At 49.0% G+C, this 16,583-nt stretch overlaps 1 protein-coding gene across 1 annotated transcript in view; it reads left to right on the top strand.

Annotated features, from left to right (window-relative positions):
• Window positions 1-6,793: 6,793 nt before the first annotated feature.
• PTPRS (protein tyrosine phosphatase, receptor type, S) overlaps window positions 6,794-16,583 on the top strand; it is a 98,543-nt gene continuing 88,753 nt past the window's right edge. The window contains exon 1 of the mRNA XM_010562231.1: window positions 6,794-6,964. Coding sequence (XP_010560533.1) covers window positions 6,877-6,964 — 88 coding nt within the window. The 5' untranslated portion in view covers window positions 6,794-6,876. The remainder of the gene's footprint in view (window positions 6,965-16,583) is intronic.

The raw sequence follows: 16,583 nt of genomic DNA on the forward strand, positions 1-16,583 counted from the left end.
CCCGTGAGCGAGAGGAAGGGGATGGGGCAGGGGGAACGTGATCCTGGGTCAGATTCTTCCCTGCCTCATGCCTTTGTGCATCCCGGAGGAGAGTCTAGCTCCTGCCCTGCATCCACAGAAGCAGAGAAGCCACATCTTCAGCCCAGCTCTGCACAGGGCCCAGGAGGATGCTCCCGGGATTTCTGGTTGCTCCAGCATTGCCTCCCTCTCGCTGGCAATGCCGTGGTGCTGCCGCCAGCACAGGCTTTTTGCTCTGCCTTCGCTGCAGCAGGGTGGTCCTTCGGGGTCCTCCCTGCGCTGCGGTCGCAGCACCCCACAGCAAATGTGGGCTTGGGCTTAACTGGGGTGCAGCCCGGCCAGGGGAACTATGCTGCTTCCTCCTCCTCCTCCTCCTCGTCCCCTCGCTGCTGGTTGCCTCTGGCTGCAGTGATGTCCCCTCTGCCCCTGTCCGTGCTGCGCCGCACCTGCCGAACGCTTCCTGGCCGCCTCAGATACATCACCGCTTGTCAGAGCTGTCGCTGCGAGGAACACGGTGGGGGGAAATTAATTTCTCCTGACCATTCGAACCCAACTCGGAGCTCTCCTGTCTCATTTCTCCTGCAGTGACCACAGCTTAACCCTTGCCATGCCATCGTGCCCCCAGGCTGGGACTAGCATCTCTTGCGACACCTGCACTGCTGCATCCCAAAAGGCCCCTTGTGCCTATTGCTTGGGGACTGTGCTGGGCACTTTGCACGCATGGGAGGACCAGAAATGCCGCAGGAAGAAAGAAAAAGAGTGTGTGTGTGTGTGTGTGTGTATGCGTGCAAGCGCAGCGAGAGGCAGTATGACTTCATGCTCAGAGTGCTGTCTTAGTGTGCAGTTTCTTCTGGTTTCCCACGTTGTAAAAAAGGATAATACTGTCATATCAAAGCACTTGGAGATCTGGGGATGAAAAGCAGCGTATAGGACCAAGACAGTCCTGATCAAAGCTCTTTTTTCTCCATCTGTGTTTGTTTCCCCATGGAAGATAATACTCTGCCTCTTTCTTGTAAATATTTTTTACAAGATCTAAGTAACTCCCTGATAGATAAACAGTCATGCTTAGCTCTGAAGGATCTCTACTGGCTGCTCTAATTGTGTTTGCCAAGACCACGGCCTGCGTTTTGAAGTGGGCTGGGGAGCTGCATTCGAGTGTAGAAGAGGAACTGTGTCCGGCAGCTTCGGAGGGGAAGGGGCTGACCTGGAAATACTCTGACATCTCATTTTTTGGGCAGGATCATAGTCTTTTGAGATCAGTCCTTTCTGCACAGCCCTTGGAGCTGGGCACCTAAAGCCACCAGTTAGTCTTGAGGTGAGTTTTGCTGGTGCACAGGGGTTGTATTTGTGTTATTAAGGTGTACTGAAGCAGTGTGGGGAAGGTGAGTCCTGTGGGAGACGGGAGCACGGCAGTCCCCCGTGCTCCAGCAGAGACTGGTCCTCTGAGCAGCAACAGGCTCCCACATCTCCAGGGCGTCTTTGCTGAGATGAAGTGGCCCGGAAGGCAAAGTCATTCTGGGGGCTTTGCTGGTCTAATGAGCGTGATTCAGCAGGCACAGGGAGGTCTGCAGAGCATGAGGAGTCTCCCTGTTGTGGGGGAAGGATGTGCACAGTTCTGGCACTGGGTCTCGCTGGGACTTACAGCATTTTGCTTTTGTGGCTGGCAGGTTTGTTTTGTTTTTTCTCTCCCCTGAGCTAGCCCTGTGAGCAGCAGCAATGATGCTGTTGCACGCAGACCTGGCTGTCTGGGTGAGCTTTTTCGGGGGCTCTCCTGTCTAACCAAGATTTGAGGTCAAGTGGCTGCTTTTCGAGCAGAGGCATTGGCAGCATCTCCCTTTCTGCCTTGATGCTGGCTTTCAAGTGCCTGATAGGGAACTATGATGGCTGCGGTCTCTCCCTTCCTATTAGATAGGGCTTAGCTGGTCAGCACGTTAGTGGGTGGGGAGAGGGAAACGAGTGTCAGAAACTCATACTTTGAAGCTCATGTCTTCATGCTCTGTTTCCTCAGAAAAAGAGGCTAATATTTGCCACCAAAGCAACCTGAGTATGGAGGCATGGGCCACGGGAGCTTCCAGGGACAGCATTGCACGTTGGCATCTCCTTGCTCCCCAGCACCCACGGGGAAGGTCCCACGGTGGGGTCCTGGGCCAGGTCCAAGCAGGCAGCTGCCCGCATTGCACGAGCCACCAGCGCTGGTATCCCTGTCCCAGCTCTGGTGGGGTTGAGTTTGCCGAGGGCAGGGTGATAGGAGCAAGATAGAAATGTGGGGTGGCGAATTTAAATTTCATCTCTCCCCTCCCCAGGGGAGGTGACAAATGAGCTAGTGGTTGTGCTAAAAGCTCTTCTTTCTTTCTTTAAAGAGGTTGCTGGGAGGAAATGAAGTGACCCACTGACCTTTGTTAATATGCAGCACAAACTAAGCCCGTGCTGCTGGAAGGAAAAGAGACCTCAGTGCAGCCCTCTGCCTGCAAGGTGTTTGCTTCGATTGATACGTCTAATGGGAGTAATTCTCCTGCAGCAGCTACTGAAAATGAAGATGTTTAATCATCCGCTCGATCTGTGTGGAACTTTTTGCAGAGAATTTCTTTAAAATTGCCCTTCTCCTTTTCACATGCAGGTGAAAGCACAGAAAGAAGCCCAAATGCTTTTTTGTGAAGTTTTTTCCAAGTTGTTACATTCTAATGAATCTGAAATGAAGGCATGATCCCTCCCTCCTGGACTTTTTTTTAAATGCAGAGCAAACTTTTCCATCACTGGCTCCATGGGGGCTAAGAAAAAGTAACATATGGCAAAATACCTGAGTAGCTCTGACCCATCCCCATGTCTGCAACTGTGCAGACACTTGTTTTTAGCAGCATTTCCCACAGACTCCCTCTTTAAGCAGCCGGGACCAAGTTAGCCAACTGGTCTGTAGATAAAGCCCCCTCCTCCTATATCCCCTCTGATACCCAAAGTAGCTTAAGGGAGTTAGGTGTCCAGCACCCTCTGAAATGGGAGTTGCTGGGAGGAAAATCTTCAAAAGCATCTTAGCGGCTTAGGTTAAGTCCCTTTGACTCTCAATGGAACTTAAGCTCTTAAGAAATGTAGGTGCTTCTGAGCATTTTACCCTTTGTGCCTAGCACCCTTGGGTCCCTGGAGATCCCTCGCTCTCGGTACTAGCTGGAGGAGCCACAATGGGAAGCTGCTTCTTGGAAACGCTTCTCAGTTTTATTCTTTTTTATAATACTCTTCAAGATCCTGTGTTCAGTGCTTACAAGATGCACACATGTACATACTTACAGCTAGAGATCAGGCAGTGCACAAGAATGAATGCCTTACAGGAGCTCTTTTACTGTAAGAATTAATCTTATTCCTGAAATGTGACCGTATCTAGCACAAATCTGACCCCATTGGGGGCCATGGCTTCACTTAATTGCATTCTTTAGCAAGGATTGAGGTCTATTAGGTGGTTTGCTTGTGCTGCAGGAGATGCTGTGCCAGAGAATTTAGTGAGGGTTTGCAGGTCCATGGAGCAGTGCAGGAAAGCTGCCATTATGTTTACTTTTATGGTGCCAGGGGCTTGGCTGGGTGCTCAGCGGACAGGCAGGAGGAGTGATGCAAACCTGCTTCAAAGAGCATAGACAAGGTAAGCTGTGCACGTGCAGAGAAGGGGAGAGGATGGGTGATGAAACCCTTGTGATTTGAGCATTCATCAAAGCAATTCCCACTTGAATTCAGCACCGCTGGGAGGGCAGGAGCGCCTTGTTGCGTGGTAGCTGGGTTTCCAAATGTTGCGTGTTCTGCATTGTAGGCAGGAATCGTGCAGTGGATGAGAGTCTGTTTCCAGTCTCCCAATTGCCAGGGTGCTATCAAGAAAGCAGAGCAAACTCCTGTCCCAGTCCCTCCTTGATATCTGCAGGGGAACCAGGTCGGTGCACATCTTGCTGTCCTGAAAATCCCGTATCCAGGGGGAGACAGCCAGTGACGTACCTGCTCTGAAGGATGAGTTGCTGGATTGAAGTTGACATGTCCTAATATCTCTGCCAGCACTTTCTGTCTCCATCAAGGGCTCGGGAAGCACATTAGCACTGGAGCGGAAGTGTCACCCTCTGGCATCTCCTTCTCTAATCTTGGAGCTGTTGCTATATCCCCTTTACCAGATCTTCTCTATCGGAGCCCATTATATGGCATGAAAAGCCATGCTAGATGTGGGACAAGACCTTCTCTATCAGAGCCCATTATGTGGCATGGAAAGCCGTGCTAGATGTGGGAGAGTGGAGCTGCCAGGCTCCTCTCTTCGGAGGAGGTGGAACGTTTCCCTGACATGCCTGCATTCAGCTCCATCATTGGGGAGCCTCTTGACTGCTCTGAGCTGTGGAAGGTCACTGGTGCCACATCTGGAGAGCAGACGAGGCTCAAGGAGATGTTTGGTGGCATTTACTGGGACTGCGGTGGGGGGCATATTGCTCTGATGAAGAAAAACAAGAGTTTCTAAAATGCTGGCTGAGCTAGCCCTGGCGGGTTTTTTTTAATATAGAGAACTAAAACGGTTGGGAGGATGCTTGCTCTCCCTGACTCCTGCCCTCTCCCCCTCCAGCCTCACTGGTGGGAACTAGGAGCTGCATGACTGAAGCAGGGAGAAGGGAGAGCCAGCGAACAGCAACTCGGTTCCATTTGTTGTGCTGGCATTGATACCGCATCCCCAGTTTAATTAACAGTTACTATCACAGCTATTCATAATGTTCCCGGTCTCTGCTCGCCTCTGACAACAACAAAAGAAACCCCAACGCGTTGTTCTGCACCCTGGAACCCTGTGAACCCCGCGTTAAGTTTGGCTGGAGCCTCTGTGTGTTTCTCTAAGTGTGTCTAGAACAAACATTTGAAGAGATTCCCAGTGGTATAATCCAGATTTTTTCTCTTTTTTTGTGAGAGGATCGGTATTTATGCTTGGTTTTCACAAGCCAGCACTGAAGTGCCATGGATCTAGACTAGCACAGAGCACACAGCAGAGGCTTTGTAATCCTCAAAGTGCAAGTCCAAAGCTTCTCTCTGAAAAGTTGCTCTTTAGGACTGAGTACATATGGGGACTTCTTGTTTATCCTGGCTTTTCTTTTAATTGTACAGTTCAGCCTTGGAGAGTTAATGGGACAGGAAAAGATTAAAATGCCCCTTCACACTGCCTGTCCTGATGGTCTCATACCCTGATGTGTATCAGAAGGCTTAAGCAACCTCACTATCCCCTTAGTCCTTTTAAAGCCTTTGATCACTGTACAGTATCTCCTACCTGGCTTTTCTCCAAAAGGTGATAAACCCGGGTTTTGATTTTTAATTGGGGTAACTGATAGCGGGAAGGAATCTGTACAGATCTGAGAGCATCCTTCACACAACTCTGGCCCATTATTCTGGTGCTGAGAGTCTGTCTGATGGAGGAACCTCTTAGCTGCTGACCTTACGAGGAGGTTGTGGCTGCAGTTTTCACTCTATTTTCAGCCCTTCTGGGGCAAAGCTCGCCTCTGTCACTGAAGGAAGCATTTACCAGTGTTGACACACAGGACTGGGGTAGTTGCTAAGAATACAGCTCCCTTAATGCCATTCCAGCTTTGCAAAAAGGGATCAGGATAAAGCTGTAAGCAGGCAGCTCCATTTGGAGCCAGGAGTTGTCTCCATGGAAATGTGCCGGCAGGGCAAGGGCAGCAGACTGGTGCTGAGCTTGCTCTCCCCTGTTGCAGCCATGCTAACGTGCTGGTGCTGTCCTGCAGCCACATTCTGCCACATCCAGGGCAGAAGCAGTCAGATGCAAATCTGTCCCGCATCCTATGGAGGTTGTGTTTGCTTGCTGTGCCTTTTGGTCTGTCAGGATCGACTGTGGTACCCCCTGCTCCAGGTTTTGTCTCTTCAGTTTTGCGTTAGCTCAGTAACGCGGTTCCTCTGTGTGTTGCAGGTGGGAAAACTGAGGCACCGAGCAGGGTAGGGACTCTCAGACGTGCAGAATAGCTGCTGTAATCCCAGCCATGGTAAGAAGCCTGGGAGACTCACTAGTGTGCATTTGCCTTGCAAGAGGGGCTCTGGGACACCTATGCTGATTCCAGCACTGAGGTTCAGGCTTGCTATGTTGGGGTGAGTTCTGCACAGCAGAGAGCCTGCCTGGGCAGGAAAGAAATCCCTCCCCCAATTGCATGGAACCTCAGCAAACAAAAGGAGACACAGAGGAGACATCTCCTGCTTCATCTTCCCTCGTGGGGGATTTTTTTCTTCCTTCCCAGGTTTTTCATGTGTGAGGTTTCATTTTTTCTTCGCCTGTCCTGCGCTTTTGTGGAAAAATCGCCCTTTAAGAGGGTCCCTGGGCCCTGTCGGGTCAGATCCCTTCACACCTCATTGCTCGTCTGCTGCTCGGCCAGTGCTGCCTTTCTCCAGTGTTGGGGAGGGAGAGAAGCCGACGGGTGTTAAACTTTGAACACGGGCTCTCTGCAGTTGGTGCCTCCCGATTGCGCTTCTCTTTCTTGCGCCGTTCCCTCCCTTTGCGTGAGTGCGTGCACGAAAATTCGCCATTACCTGCCGAGGCTGGAGCAGGCTGGCCTCGTGCCCCCACCAGCCTGCTTGGTGATGGAGCTGGCCCAGTCCTTTGTGGCATCAAGGCGAAGGGCTGCCTGGCCTCCCCGCAGGGACTGCGCGCAGTAATTGCTTTCTTGGGACTCCGCTGCCTTTCCGGGCTCTGTTCGGCTGCCCCCTCCCTCTGCAATGTTGGCTGCCCTCCTTCCTCTCTCTAAGTGCTCTCCCCTTCACCTTTGTGCCTCCACAGGTGCTGACAACGCTGGGGAGACGCTGTGAGTCCTGCTGACCCGGAGCCTTCCTGGCTGGGGCTGAAGGCCATTGCAGAGGATGAGGATCCTTCCCAGCCCTGGGATGCCTTCGCTGGTCTCCCTCGTGAACCTCCTCTCTGTGCTGCTGATAGGCTGCGTAGCTGAAAGTAAGTGACTCTGCTGTTCCCCTGCTCCTTTTTTCCACCCGTGCTTCACCTCCCTTGGAGAAGGCCGGCAGGAGCAGGCTTTAGTGCTTAGAGCCAGCAAAGTATCCCCCTCTCCTTTTTAGCATTAAAGAAGTGCTCAGTACCTTATCATGTATCTTAATTTTCCAACATCTTTAGCGTTCCACCAGTGCCTTCCTGTTGTTCCCAGTCCCACCTAAGAGGGACATAAGGCAGGTAGGTCCTCGCAGCCTGCTTTGAATCTCAGGTTGCCCCTAAGACTGCCAAGGAGCTGGAGAGAAGGGGAGGGAACTGCCTGACAGCTCTTGCCGGAGCCTTCCTCCCCCTTCTCCCGGCCCCATCTCCACCCAGTTCGCCCATATTGTCCTCTCCTGCTCTTGCCTTTCAGGCATCTGTCAGACACTAGTGACCGTTGTCATGTTACTTGCCGGGGCTGGATTCAAAACAGCATCCGAAGAAAGAGTATTATGTTTCTCCTTCCCCTGAGTGAACCAGTTCCAGTTTAACACAGTTTTTATCTTTGCTGCCTTTCAATTCCTGCTCTAAAAAATGAAAAGGGGAAGGAAAAAAAAAAGTTAAAATCTTCAGTGACTTGAATGTAATGTTCCTTCGACATGAAGGCTGATCACTTCAGATCAGTGGGGAATAGAGTCTTCCAAGCTTATTGAATTATGACTTTTTTTTTTTCCTCCCCAGCAAAGCCGCTTGAAGCTGGTGAGAGGGCTGCTCTGGTCAGCGTAGCCCTTGACAGCTTTTAACGTAATCACTTCGTTATCAGGGTTTATTAAGATGATGTGGTCACAGGGGATTGAATGGATCCTCGACCTTTTGTTGCTGGGAGATTTTTTTTGAACAGTGCTTTCTCTCTTCTCTGCAGTAGGCAAGTGGGGATATATTTGCCCTTGCCTCACTCCTGCGTTTTGTTCAGTTCATATTTAGCCCCTCTTTGCAGGGAGAAACGTTCATGTGCAGAAAGGTAATGTTTCCTTTTGTTCTTTTTCATTTAATAAGCCCGGGAAGTGAGCTGGGCTCCAAGAGGTTCACTACAGGGCCACTTTTTTGATGTGTAGCTGTGGGTCAGTCTGTGCTTCAGACAGTGCCACTAGTATTCATAAAGACATACCCCAAACTTCAGTTTGAGCTGCCTGTCTTGAGTAGCAGGAACAGTGAGGTGTTTGGCAGCAAGGAACCTGGCACAAGCCTTTTGCCCAAGTATTTATCCAGGGTCCCACTTGGATGTTGCAGCCAATGCTCTTGTAGGTTCTTTATGAGCACCCAGGATGGATGGTTAAAGCTAGCTGCTGTGTTCCACCTGGGCTCAGGGTGGCCTTGTTGGCTTGTGAAAGTGGGCACTGGTGGTAGGTGGGCTGCTACCTGCATTGGCTCCTGCAAAAGCAGGAGACTGCAAGCAGAAATCTCCGTTCCTGGCTCTTTGTGCAGTAGAGTCAGGAGGGGAGAGGATGTTTACAGTGGAAAATCCAGTGTCAGGGCTCCATGGTCCCGTTCTTGCCACTGGTTTGCTGTAACACTCCTGGCCAAATCACTTTGTCCTCTTCTTTTCAAAGCCAGCAATTCAGCTTTGCAGGTGCAGATGGAGAGTTCATGTGTGTGCAAGTGCTTCTCTGTATAAGTAGAGCCATGATTCATCTACTGTGATGTCTGAGTGCCTGTGAAAACTGGGGTCCTTTTTTCTTTTAAGTGTACACCAAACCCTGTGTGCTCACTGCTGGGAGTGGGCACTCTGCAGAACCAAGGCTTCTCAAAATCATGGCTGTGTGACTTCAGTTTTTCTGTGGTTTTGGTTTTCCTGGGAAGGAACGAGCATCTTGTCTGTCCCTGTCTTCTGTGGGGCAAGATTTGCTCAGAGATTGCAGCAGAGCTGGGAGATCCCCCATGCGTCTGACTGCTACGAAGTACTTCTGGTGGAAATGTGCCCTCAGGAAGGGCTGATGCTGATGAGACACAGAAGGCACCAGTTGTGTGGCCCAAGCCCTGCTGAAATCTGTCACTGCTCAGCAGACACCTTGCTGCTAGCAGCCAAGTTTCTCTCTCCTGTAGTTCTGCAGTGTCCTTGGATCCTGAACTGTGAGGTTTTGTGCTTTTTTTCCTCTTGCTGCTTGCAGATGCACATACGGGAACTTAGCAGGTTGCAGGACTCGGTGTCCGAGCTGGGGCTGCTCTTACCTGCTTGATGTGCAGATGAAGTTGGGCCAGGCGTTGTCTCTTCTCCTAACCTGTAGAGCATGCCGGCATCTCCCTGACCTGTCTGCCCTTGGGGACACTCCCCGTTACATGCCAGTTGTTTGAACTGCTCTGCGGCTGTTTCTGTCTTCCTGGTGATGATGAGTTGATAGCTCCTGCTTTTGGAGGGGCTGCTGAATTCTGCCTGGAGAGGCCTGGCCCATGCCAGGCCAGTCAGTAGCATCCCAGCTGGTCCGCAGTGCTCCCCGCTGAGGCATGCAAACAGCAAACAGCTTTGTCTGTCACAACTGCAGAGACTGTGTGAAGAGCTGTCACTCTGTTCTGACAATGTCCTCTCCCATCAGATGGCCCTGGGCTCTGTCACACTGCCTCTCGCGTAATCCCTTGGCCGGCTTCCATTTGGCTGGCGCTTGCCACGACGCTGACCCGATTTCCTGCCCTAATTCACCAGAGGGGCTGCCAAGGCCTTGCAGCCCCCAGGGCGAGCGATGCCAGGCGATGCCGGGGTGGGAAGCCCACGTCGCAGGTAGGAAACCCCTGGGACGACAACGACGACGGCGGCCCTTGGAGACACCATCTTCCCAGCGTCACGGAGGAATGGATCCCCTTGCAGCAAAGCGTGGGGCTGAAAGCTTGAACTTGCCTCCTCTTCCAGTGCAGCGCTGGAGGAGCTGCGGCCTCTGCAATCAAAGGACCATTAAAATACTTCCCTTGTTTCCTAGGCTAATTGATCTTAGTCAGTGATTTAAATCTTTCTATGGCAGGAACGTTCTATTTAAAGGAAACTGCTATTTAAATTAAAAAACCAAAGCACCACACTGCTTTCTGCCTGCTGTTCTTCCTTGTGAAGCTGAAGAGGATAATAATTGAAAGGTATAAAGCAGACCTGTTTCTTCTCTTTTTCTTTGGTTGCGTATGGACACTTTCTTTGTTTCTTCTGTATGGTCAAGGGCAGCCATAGAACTGGAAATTGCTAACTCCATGATTATTTTCAATGGCGTGTCATTAAATGGAACATATTACCATTTTGTTAAGGATATAGCTGGTTGTATGAGTAACATTAATTGGCATTACTGCAGTGAGTTAGGGGAGGCCTTCCCCAAGGGCTGCGCCCTGATGGGCTGCACAGCCAAAGAGGCAGGTCTCGTGCCCCTTAGGGGTGATAGAAAACCAGACAGCACAGACAGATGAGGGCTGGATATGGGTCCGGGGAGGGGAATAGTTTCCCAAATTGCTGACGAACCTGGGCACAGAACCAAGCCTTGCTGTTTCCTGGTCGTGCACCCAGCCCGAGTCATAAAACCTCTGCAGCGAGCACCTTAAAACATGTCATTTTGTGCATACGCAAAATCAGTCTCGTCTCGCTGGCAGTAGCTGGACAGGATGTTTTCCTGCCCGCACTGTGCAGAGTGCAGCTTCGTTTGACTGGGGCTTAGGGCAGTGGTCAGGTACTCCTGCCCTCCTGTGCTACCCGAAGGAACAACGTGCCCACTTTTAAGTGCTCCTCAGTTGCAGATAAAAAGCCATTTACTGTATAGAAATGTGGTAATTTCTATAACTGAAATCAGCATGCTCACTGTTTTCAAGTGGATTTTTCCCATTGATTAAACCTTTGCGTTTTACAATAGTGCTTTGCTAATTGGTACTTTGCATACACAGAAGGCTGGTGTGTGGCACTCTCCGCCCCAGCAAAGATTTAATAGCAGATGCAATAGCGAACATTACTTATTGCTTAGGTTTCCTTCCTTCTATAAATCACATTATAGAATGCTTACTAGCACACTCTGAAGTATTACCATAAATAATTAAATCTAAATTGCAATTGACAAAATAAAAGAATAAAGCCCCTTTTATGATGCATTACCCTGGCTTTCTTCCCTTTTAATTGCCCTTGCTCCATCGTTAATTTGCAGAACACAGTAATTCATGCCGGGTGCATGCGTGCGGGGGGCTCTCACACTCCGTGAGCTGCGGTGCATCCGTGGAGGCTGGCAGCAGATGGCAGCAAGAGTTGCACCAGCCGTGCAGGGCTTGTGGAGAGGATGGAAAAGATGTGGGTTGGGAGAGGACCTCGTGTAGGTCCACGTTCAGGCTGACAAAGCGGCCCTGCGTTTCGGGAGCTAGCGCAATGAAAAAAGGTGTGTGGAATTTGTGGGCTCCATGCTGCTAGATGTAGGAGCTGGTGGCTGGCTGCCCAGCTTGTCTTGCTGAGATCCAGATCACAGCGACTTACAGGTGTATCTGACTCCTCTCCTTGGAATGGTCCCTCCTGTGCTGTTATCCACGGAGGATTAGCCTCTGCAGCAGAGCTTACAGCTTTTAGCTCTGGAGGTCCTAGCTTTGATCTGTTGTTGGCCAAGACAGCAGTTGTCAGATAAGATGGTAGTAAAAATCAAGGAGGCTCCATCTTAGGACTTGATAGACATGTTAAGACGACATCAGTGGGAAGTGAATCTTTCTCCACTGTGGGAGAAAGCTGCTCCGTTTATAAGTGTTTGAGACTTATTTGTGACAGTGCAACAGCGCTGTCCTGAGAGAAGGTAGATGTTGAAATGTGGTGAGGCTGGATTCCCCCACAAGCAATTGAGGTACATGACAGTGTACCTGCTGGGGGCTGAGGAGCTGGGGGGGTGCTGGAGAAAGGCTTATTCCCCTTGGTGGGTATGGGCTGGAGGTGTAGCAGGTGTTAAAGATGGGGACATAGAGGAGGTTGGTTGGTCGGTTGGAGGGTGGTGGAGTTTCTACTTGGTGTTGCACATTGTTCCTTCAGTGAGTAGAGTCTAACTGTGCAAGAGGAGGCAGCATCTGAATTGCATCCTCCCAGAAGGCAGAGATCCCTGCTTCCCTCCCCCAGATCCACTTGCTGCTTGTGTTTCCCATGCACCAGTTGCCTTTGTGGGCAAGGAGACACCTTGCTGTCCTTGTTTCTGAATTGTCCTTTCCTTTACTACCTTCTCTGTCTGCCAGCTGTGATCCAGCCTGTGGTTGCTGAGGGTTCTGGACTAGTTGTTGTCTCGCTCAAGGACACCGAATTAAGTTTCTGTGTCACCTTGTTTAAGTGCCTGATTAAATTAAACCTTGCCTGCCTGGATCAAGTGATGTATCTCTGGTTTTTTTTCTTCTTTTTCTCTCTCTCTCTTTTTTTTTTTTTTTAAGATAACTCAGATTGGAAAGTTTTTGTCTTCTGTAGGACTGGAGAGGAAATAAATCATCTTTTGAAAGGGCTTCCTTGGGGGCAGGGTGGGCTGTCACCTCCCAGGTCTCAGCTGTGCCCCACACTGTGAATGCTTATTAGATTAATCTCTGCTGAGGAGCACCTGGGGACAGCAGCAGCCATGGGTGTTTGGGACCCAGTCGTGGGTGTCTCCTGGTAAAGGATCTTTTCTCATCCAGAGGTTCTTGCTGCTCAGCTTCATTAGATGGCTAAGTTAGGGGAAAAGAGCATCTGTTTGTTGTGTAAACAAGCGACTTGTGTGAAAATGTCATCTACACAGTATTTGTGATAGAGAAAATGCATGTCCTCACTACACCTGGATGCCAAAACTAGGGCTTTTACATTGTCAGACTTTACCAGAAAGCCAGTACTTACTTCTTTGTGACTTTCCCCTTTGGGTGTCCTTTTCACCCAGACAGTTCTCGCACATGCTGCCAGGAAGGACAGGATAGGATCTTCCTGATATCTCACCAAGACCCTGGTGAGATAGCTTTTCATCAGCTTTTCATCTGTCTGGCAAGGTCTATGTGGTTGTGTCTTTTCAAGACCAACTAGATATGAATTTCCTGGATTACTGAAGGGAATCTGTGAGGGTATTCCCACCCGTTTTGTGGCCTGGCAAGCCCAATATTATTCTTAGAAGGCAAGCAGAGTGGTTTTCAAGGACGCCTGACCAGAGGAATGTCGTTCTTCAGTGTGCGTGGGATGGAATCTGGGCTTAAATTGGCCTGTGAGACACAATCTCTGAAGGAACAGTTTTATTTACTCTGTGCCACTCTTCCCCTCCAGTCAAGGATGTTCTCTTGCAACATAATTGGTCCCAGTTCCCACCTTAGAAAGCTGTGATGTTCCCTGCACTGCAGCTGCCTTTAATTTTGGGGGATTGTTAAAGTTCATGAAAATAGTCACGTTTTATGCCATCTGCTGCATGTGGTGGAGTTAACCATCGTATGGGCTGTGGGCTGGGTACTGAAACAGGAGTCAGGAGCATCCTCGCTCTGTGACTGCACCTTCTCAACCCTCCTTCCCTCCTTTTGCTTGTCTAGATTTGCTTTTTTGAGCAAGGACTTCTCTTGCCATGTTGTTGTCCGGTGTAATTAGTCTCAGTCCTGGTTTGGGGTTCTCATACGGCAAACACTAAATAGTCATGTTAGGGTTTGGCAGAGGAGCTGCCTGTTCCGTCCAAGGGCACAGCAGATAACAGCGTGACTATGGAAGAGATCACAGCTAACCTAGACCTGAAGATTGCCGGGAGAGAGCATTATAAATATATTTTGGATGTCTACTGCTAAGACTTTGAAAGGGGATATTGCAATGAATGATTTAAACAGTTGACATGAAGGAATATGGATTGACCTGTTTTCACAGTATCATTGCGTAGAGTTAGCATGCCCCATCTTGCTTGTTGCAGACATGAAACACTGCTGTTTCATATGAGCTTGGTTAAAACCAATGCCGCTAGTTTCATCTGTAATGCGCAGAATCATTTCTGTTTCCTTTTGAGGCCAAGAGGAAAAACAAAGCTTTAAAAAAGAAAAAAATAAATAGAAGGAGCTGCAACTGGTTTAGCATTCTACAAAGTTTCTCTGAGTCCTCCAAACCTCTAATTGACTCAGGAGCATAAAATTGAGAAGGGGAGAGAGCGTGCAGAGTGGCGCGAGCGATTTGAATAATTTATTGTCCTTTGAAGTTGCAAGAGAAATTTCAGCTGCCTTGGGGAGTAATTTCTCCCCATTCTGAAAGGGTTTCTCCTTATTTTAAACTCATTCAGAGGATGATAGTTTTGCATTTTCTGCATAATTAATGAGCATAACTCCCCCCCACTCTCACACAATCTCTGAAGAGTGGTGGGGTGATGAAACTTGGTGGTTTTTTTAATTAATAAAGTCATATTAATCTGGCTATGTCCTCTTCCTCCCTCACCTCCGTTAGAATTCGTGGATTTATTCATAAATTAGTCTGAGCTTGCTGTTAAGAGTGCCGACACTTACAAATCTTTAGCCTGGACTTTGATTTGTTTGAATGAATTTCTGAAAAGATGATGTAGGTTTTTTTCAGTTCAGCTATTAGAGATCACCTTGAGACTGGCTCTCATGTGATCACCCAGTGAGCCAGGAAGATCCTTCAGCTCTCATTTTTCTATGACTGTCTGCGTGGGTAGGATCTGTTTGGCTTTGAGGGCTTTCTGTGTGTAGGGTTGGTTTTTTTTCTTTATGAATGCTATGATACTCTCCTTTCCTTATAACATCTGCTAATTGTGGTTAATTCCAGTAGCTGCCACTTGAGGGACTGCCTTCACCTGAAAGGGGAAGGCTTCTTCTGCCCTGGTGCCTGGAGGGGCTCCATTACAGCCTTCTGATAAGAAGCTATCCCTTGTATCTCTTGGCAGGAGTCAAACACGAAGAGAAACCTGTCCTACTAAAAAAAAGCTCACCTTCCTTAATTACTGTCTTTGATAGAAGAACTTAAGGGGTCCTTGCTGCTGCTTTTCCATGTTTCCATTTCTCTCTCGCCCGTGTGTTGCACCGTTTTTCTGCCTCACTGAATTTCTAGTTACCCCAAAGCTGAATTTGTTAGGTTCCCACTGCTGTCAGTTCTCAGCACAGTTGTTGGATTCTCCCTTTTTTTCTTCTTTTGTGTTGATGTGCCCACTGCAGATCTGAATGATGAGTATTGTGGTTCAGAGACAGAAATTGTAATGACTTGTGTGGTAGGAGTCGAAGTTCATGATTGTTAAAGGTTACATTCATGCATTAGTCATGGCTTTATTAGGTTTTGGTTTCTTGTTTTCAAAATCTCCCATCCTGATCTCCCTTGACATCCCAGTCCCAATACTGTTAAGCACTACAAGCTCACAATATATTGTTAAGACTCAGGGTAAGACGTTTCAAGCTTTTACGGCCAGAATCTCCTTTTGTTCCATGGAAAATGTGGGCTGAAGTCTCTTTACCAGAGGTCAGATAGGAATGATGTTACAAGCTTTTGAAAATACCCAAAATTCTATGCGCTAGGAATTCTACCTTGCCCTTTTCCTGTAGACCAGGAGACTTCCTTTCTTGCCTGAAGGAAGGAAATAGACAACAGATAGTAAGTGGAAGTAATAGAGGTTTTATTTACAGGAGTAAAATAGCAGAGTTTTATCAGACAATATTTTATTTATCTGGTCTGCCTTTCATCCCCAAATGATCCCTACATGCATGTATTAGCTAGCAAATCTTGATTGGGATCATTCATCTACCATAGTGCTGCAGCCCCTTCTGAGCTGGCAGTGCAAGGCAGGGGACGTAGCTATGCGTTTATATTTTGCAAAAGTCTTTGTCATATCACTAAACCAAGGATCAGAACTGATCTCCCTGATCACATCCTTGGGGCCTCTAGCACTGCGCTTTCTCTGAAAGACCATGAGATGCAGAAGCTTGTAGCAGTTTGTTTTCCCCATTGCTGCTGACTCCACTGTCACTTTTCAGTGGCTCAGGACCTCTGCTGGGCTATATTAAGATGGCATGGCCCCCTGGGAGTTAGGATCCTTGCTCATTAAGCTTTTTCTTCTTTCAGGCTTGTCCCATAGGAGTGGTTTTTCATATTCTGGTATCCCCCACAGACTCTGATTCTTTAGTGACTCAAACAGAGCAGCGGAAGTTGAGTAAAGAGCCAAGTCCTTTCTAGCTGTGTCTTTTCTAGGTAGGGGGTGAATCGAGCTTCTCCAGGATGCCAATATCAATGACATGGCTGGAGTAGAAGCTGTCCTAGCAACGTGGCTAGGGAAGGGAGAGCTCCCTGCCTTAAGCCTCTGATTGCAAACAATCTGGGATTGCTGTCATGACATTGATGGACAGGGGGCCCTCATTAAGTTGCCAGGATAGCTCCCTGGGTTTCTTGCTCTTGCTCTGCTCTGGGTTATTATGCCTTGTTACAGGACTCGTGGACAAATATGGAATGAGATGTTGTTACAGTTGATTGAAAGCACTTGTGTACCCCCAGGGTCCTGGCCTGCTACGTTGCTGAGGCTGCATGTGCTCCTGTGCTTGCTGGCCCTTCAGTGACTGATCCCAGGGCTGCCATCTTACATGACAGCATTTGCTTGTCTGCTTCAGCTCTTGCTGGTCATAAGGAGGAACTTCCTTTCTGGCAGTGTGTTGTAGTGCCAAAAGGTGAATGTGAATCCTGGCCAGAGGTCCATCTGCA

This window comes from Haliaeetus leucocephalus, unplaced genomic scaffold, assembly GCF_000737465.1.
Source record: "Haliaeetus leucocephalus isolate CR32 unplaced genomic scaffold, Haliaeetus_leucocephalus-4.0 Scaffold157, whole genome shotgun sequence".
Lineage (NCBI taxonomy): Eukaryota > Metazoa > Chordata > Aves > Accipitriformes > Accipitridae > Haliaeetus > Haliaeetus leucocephalus.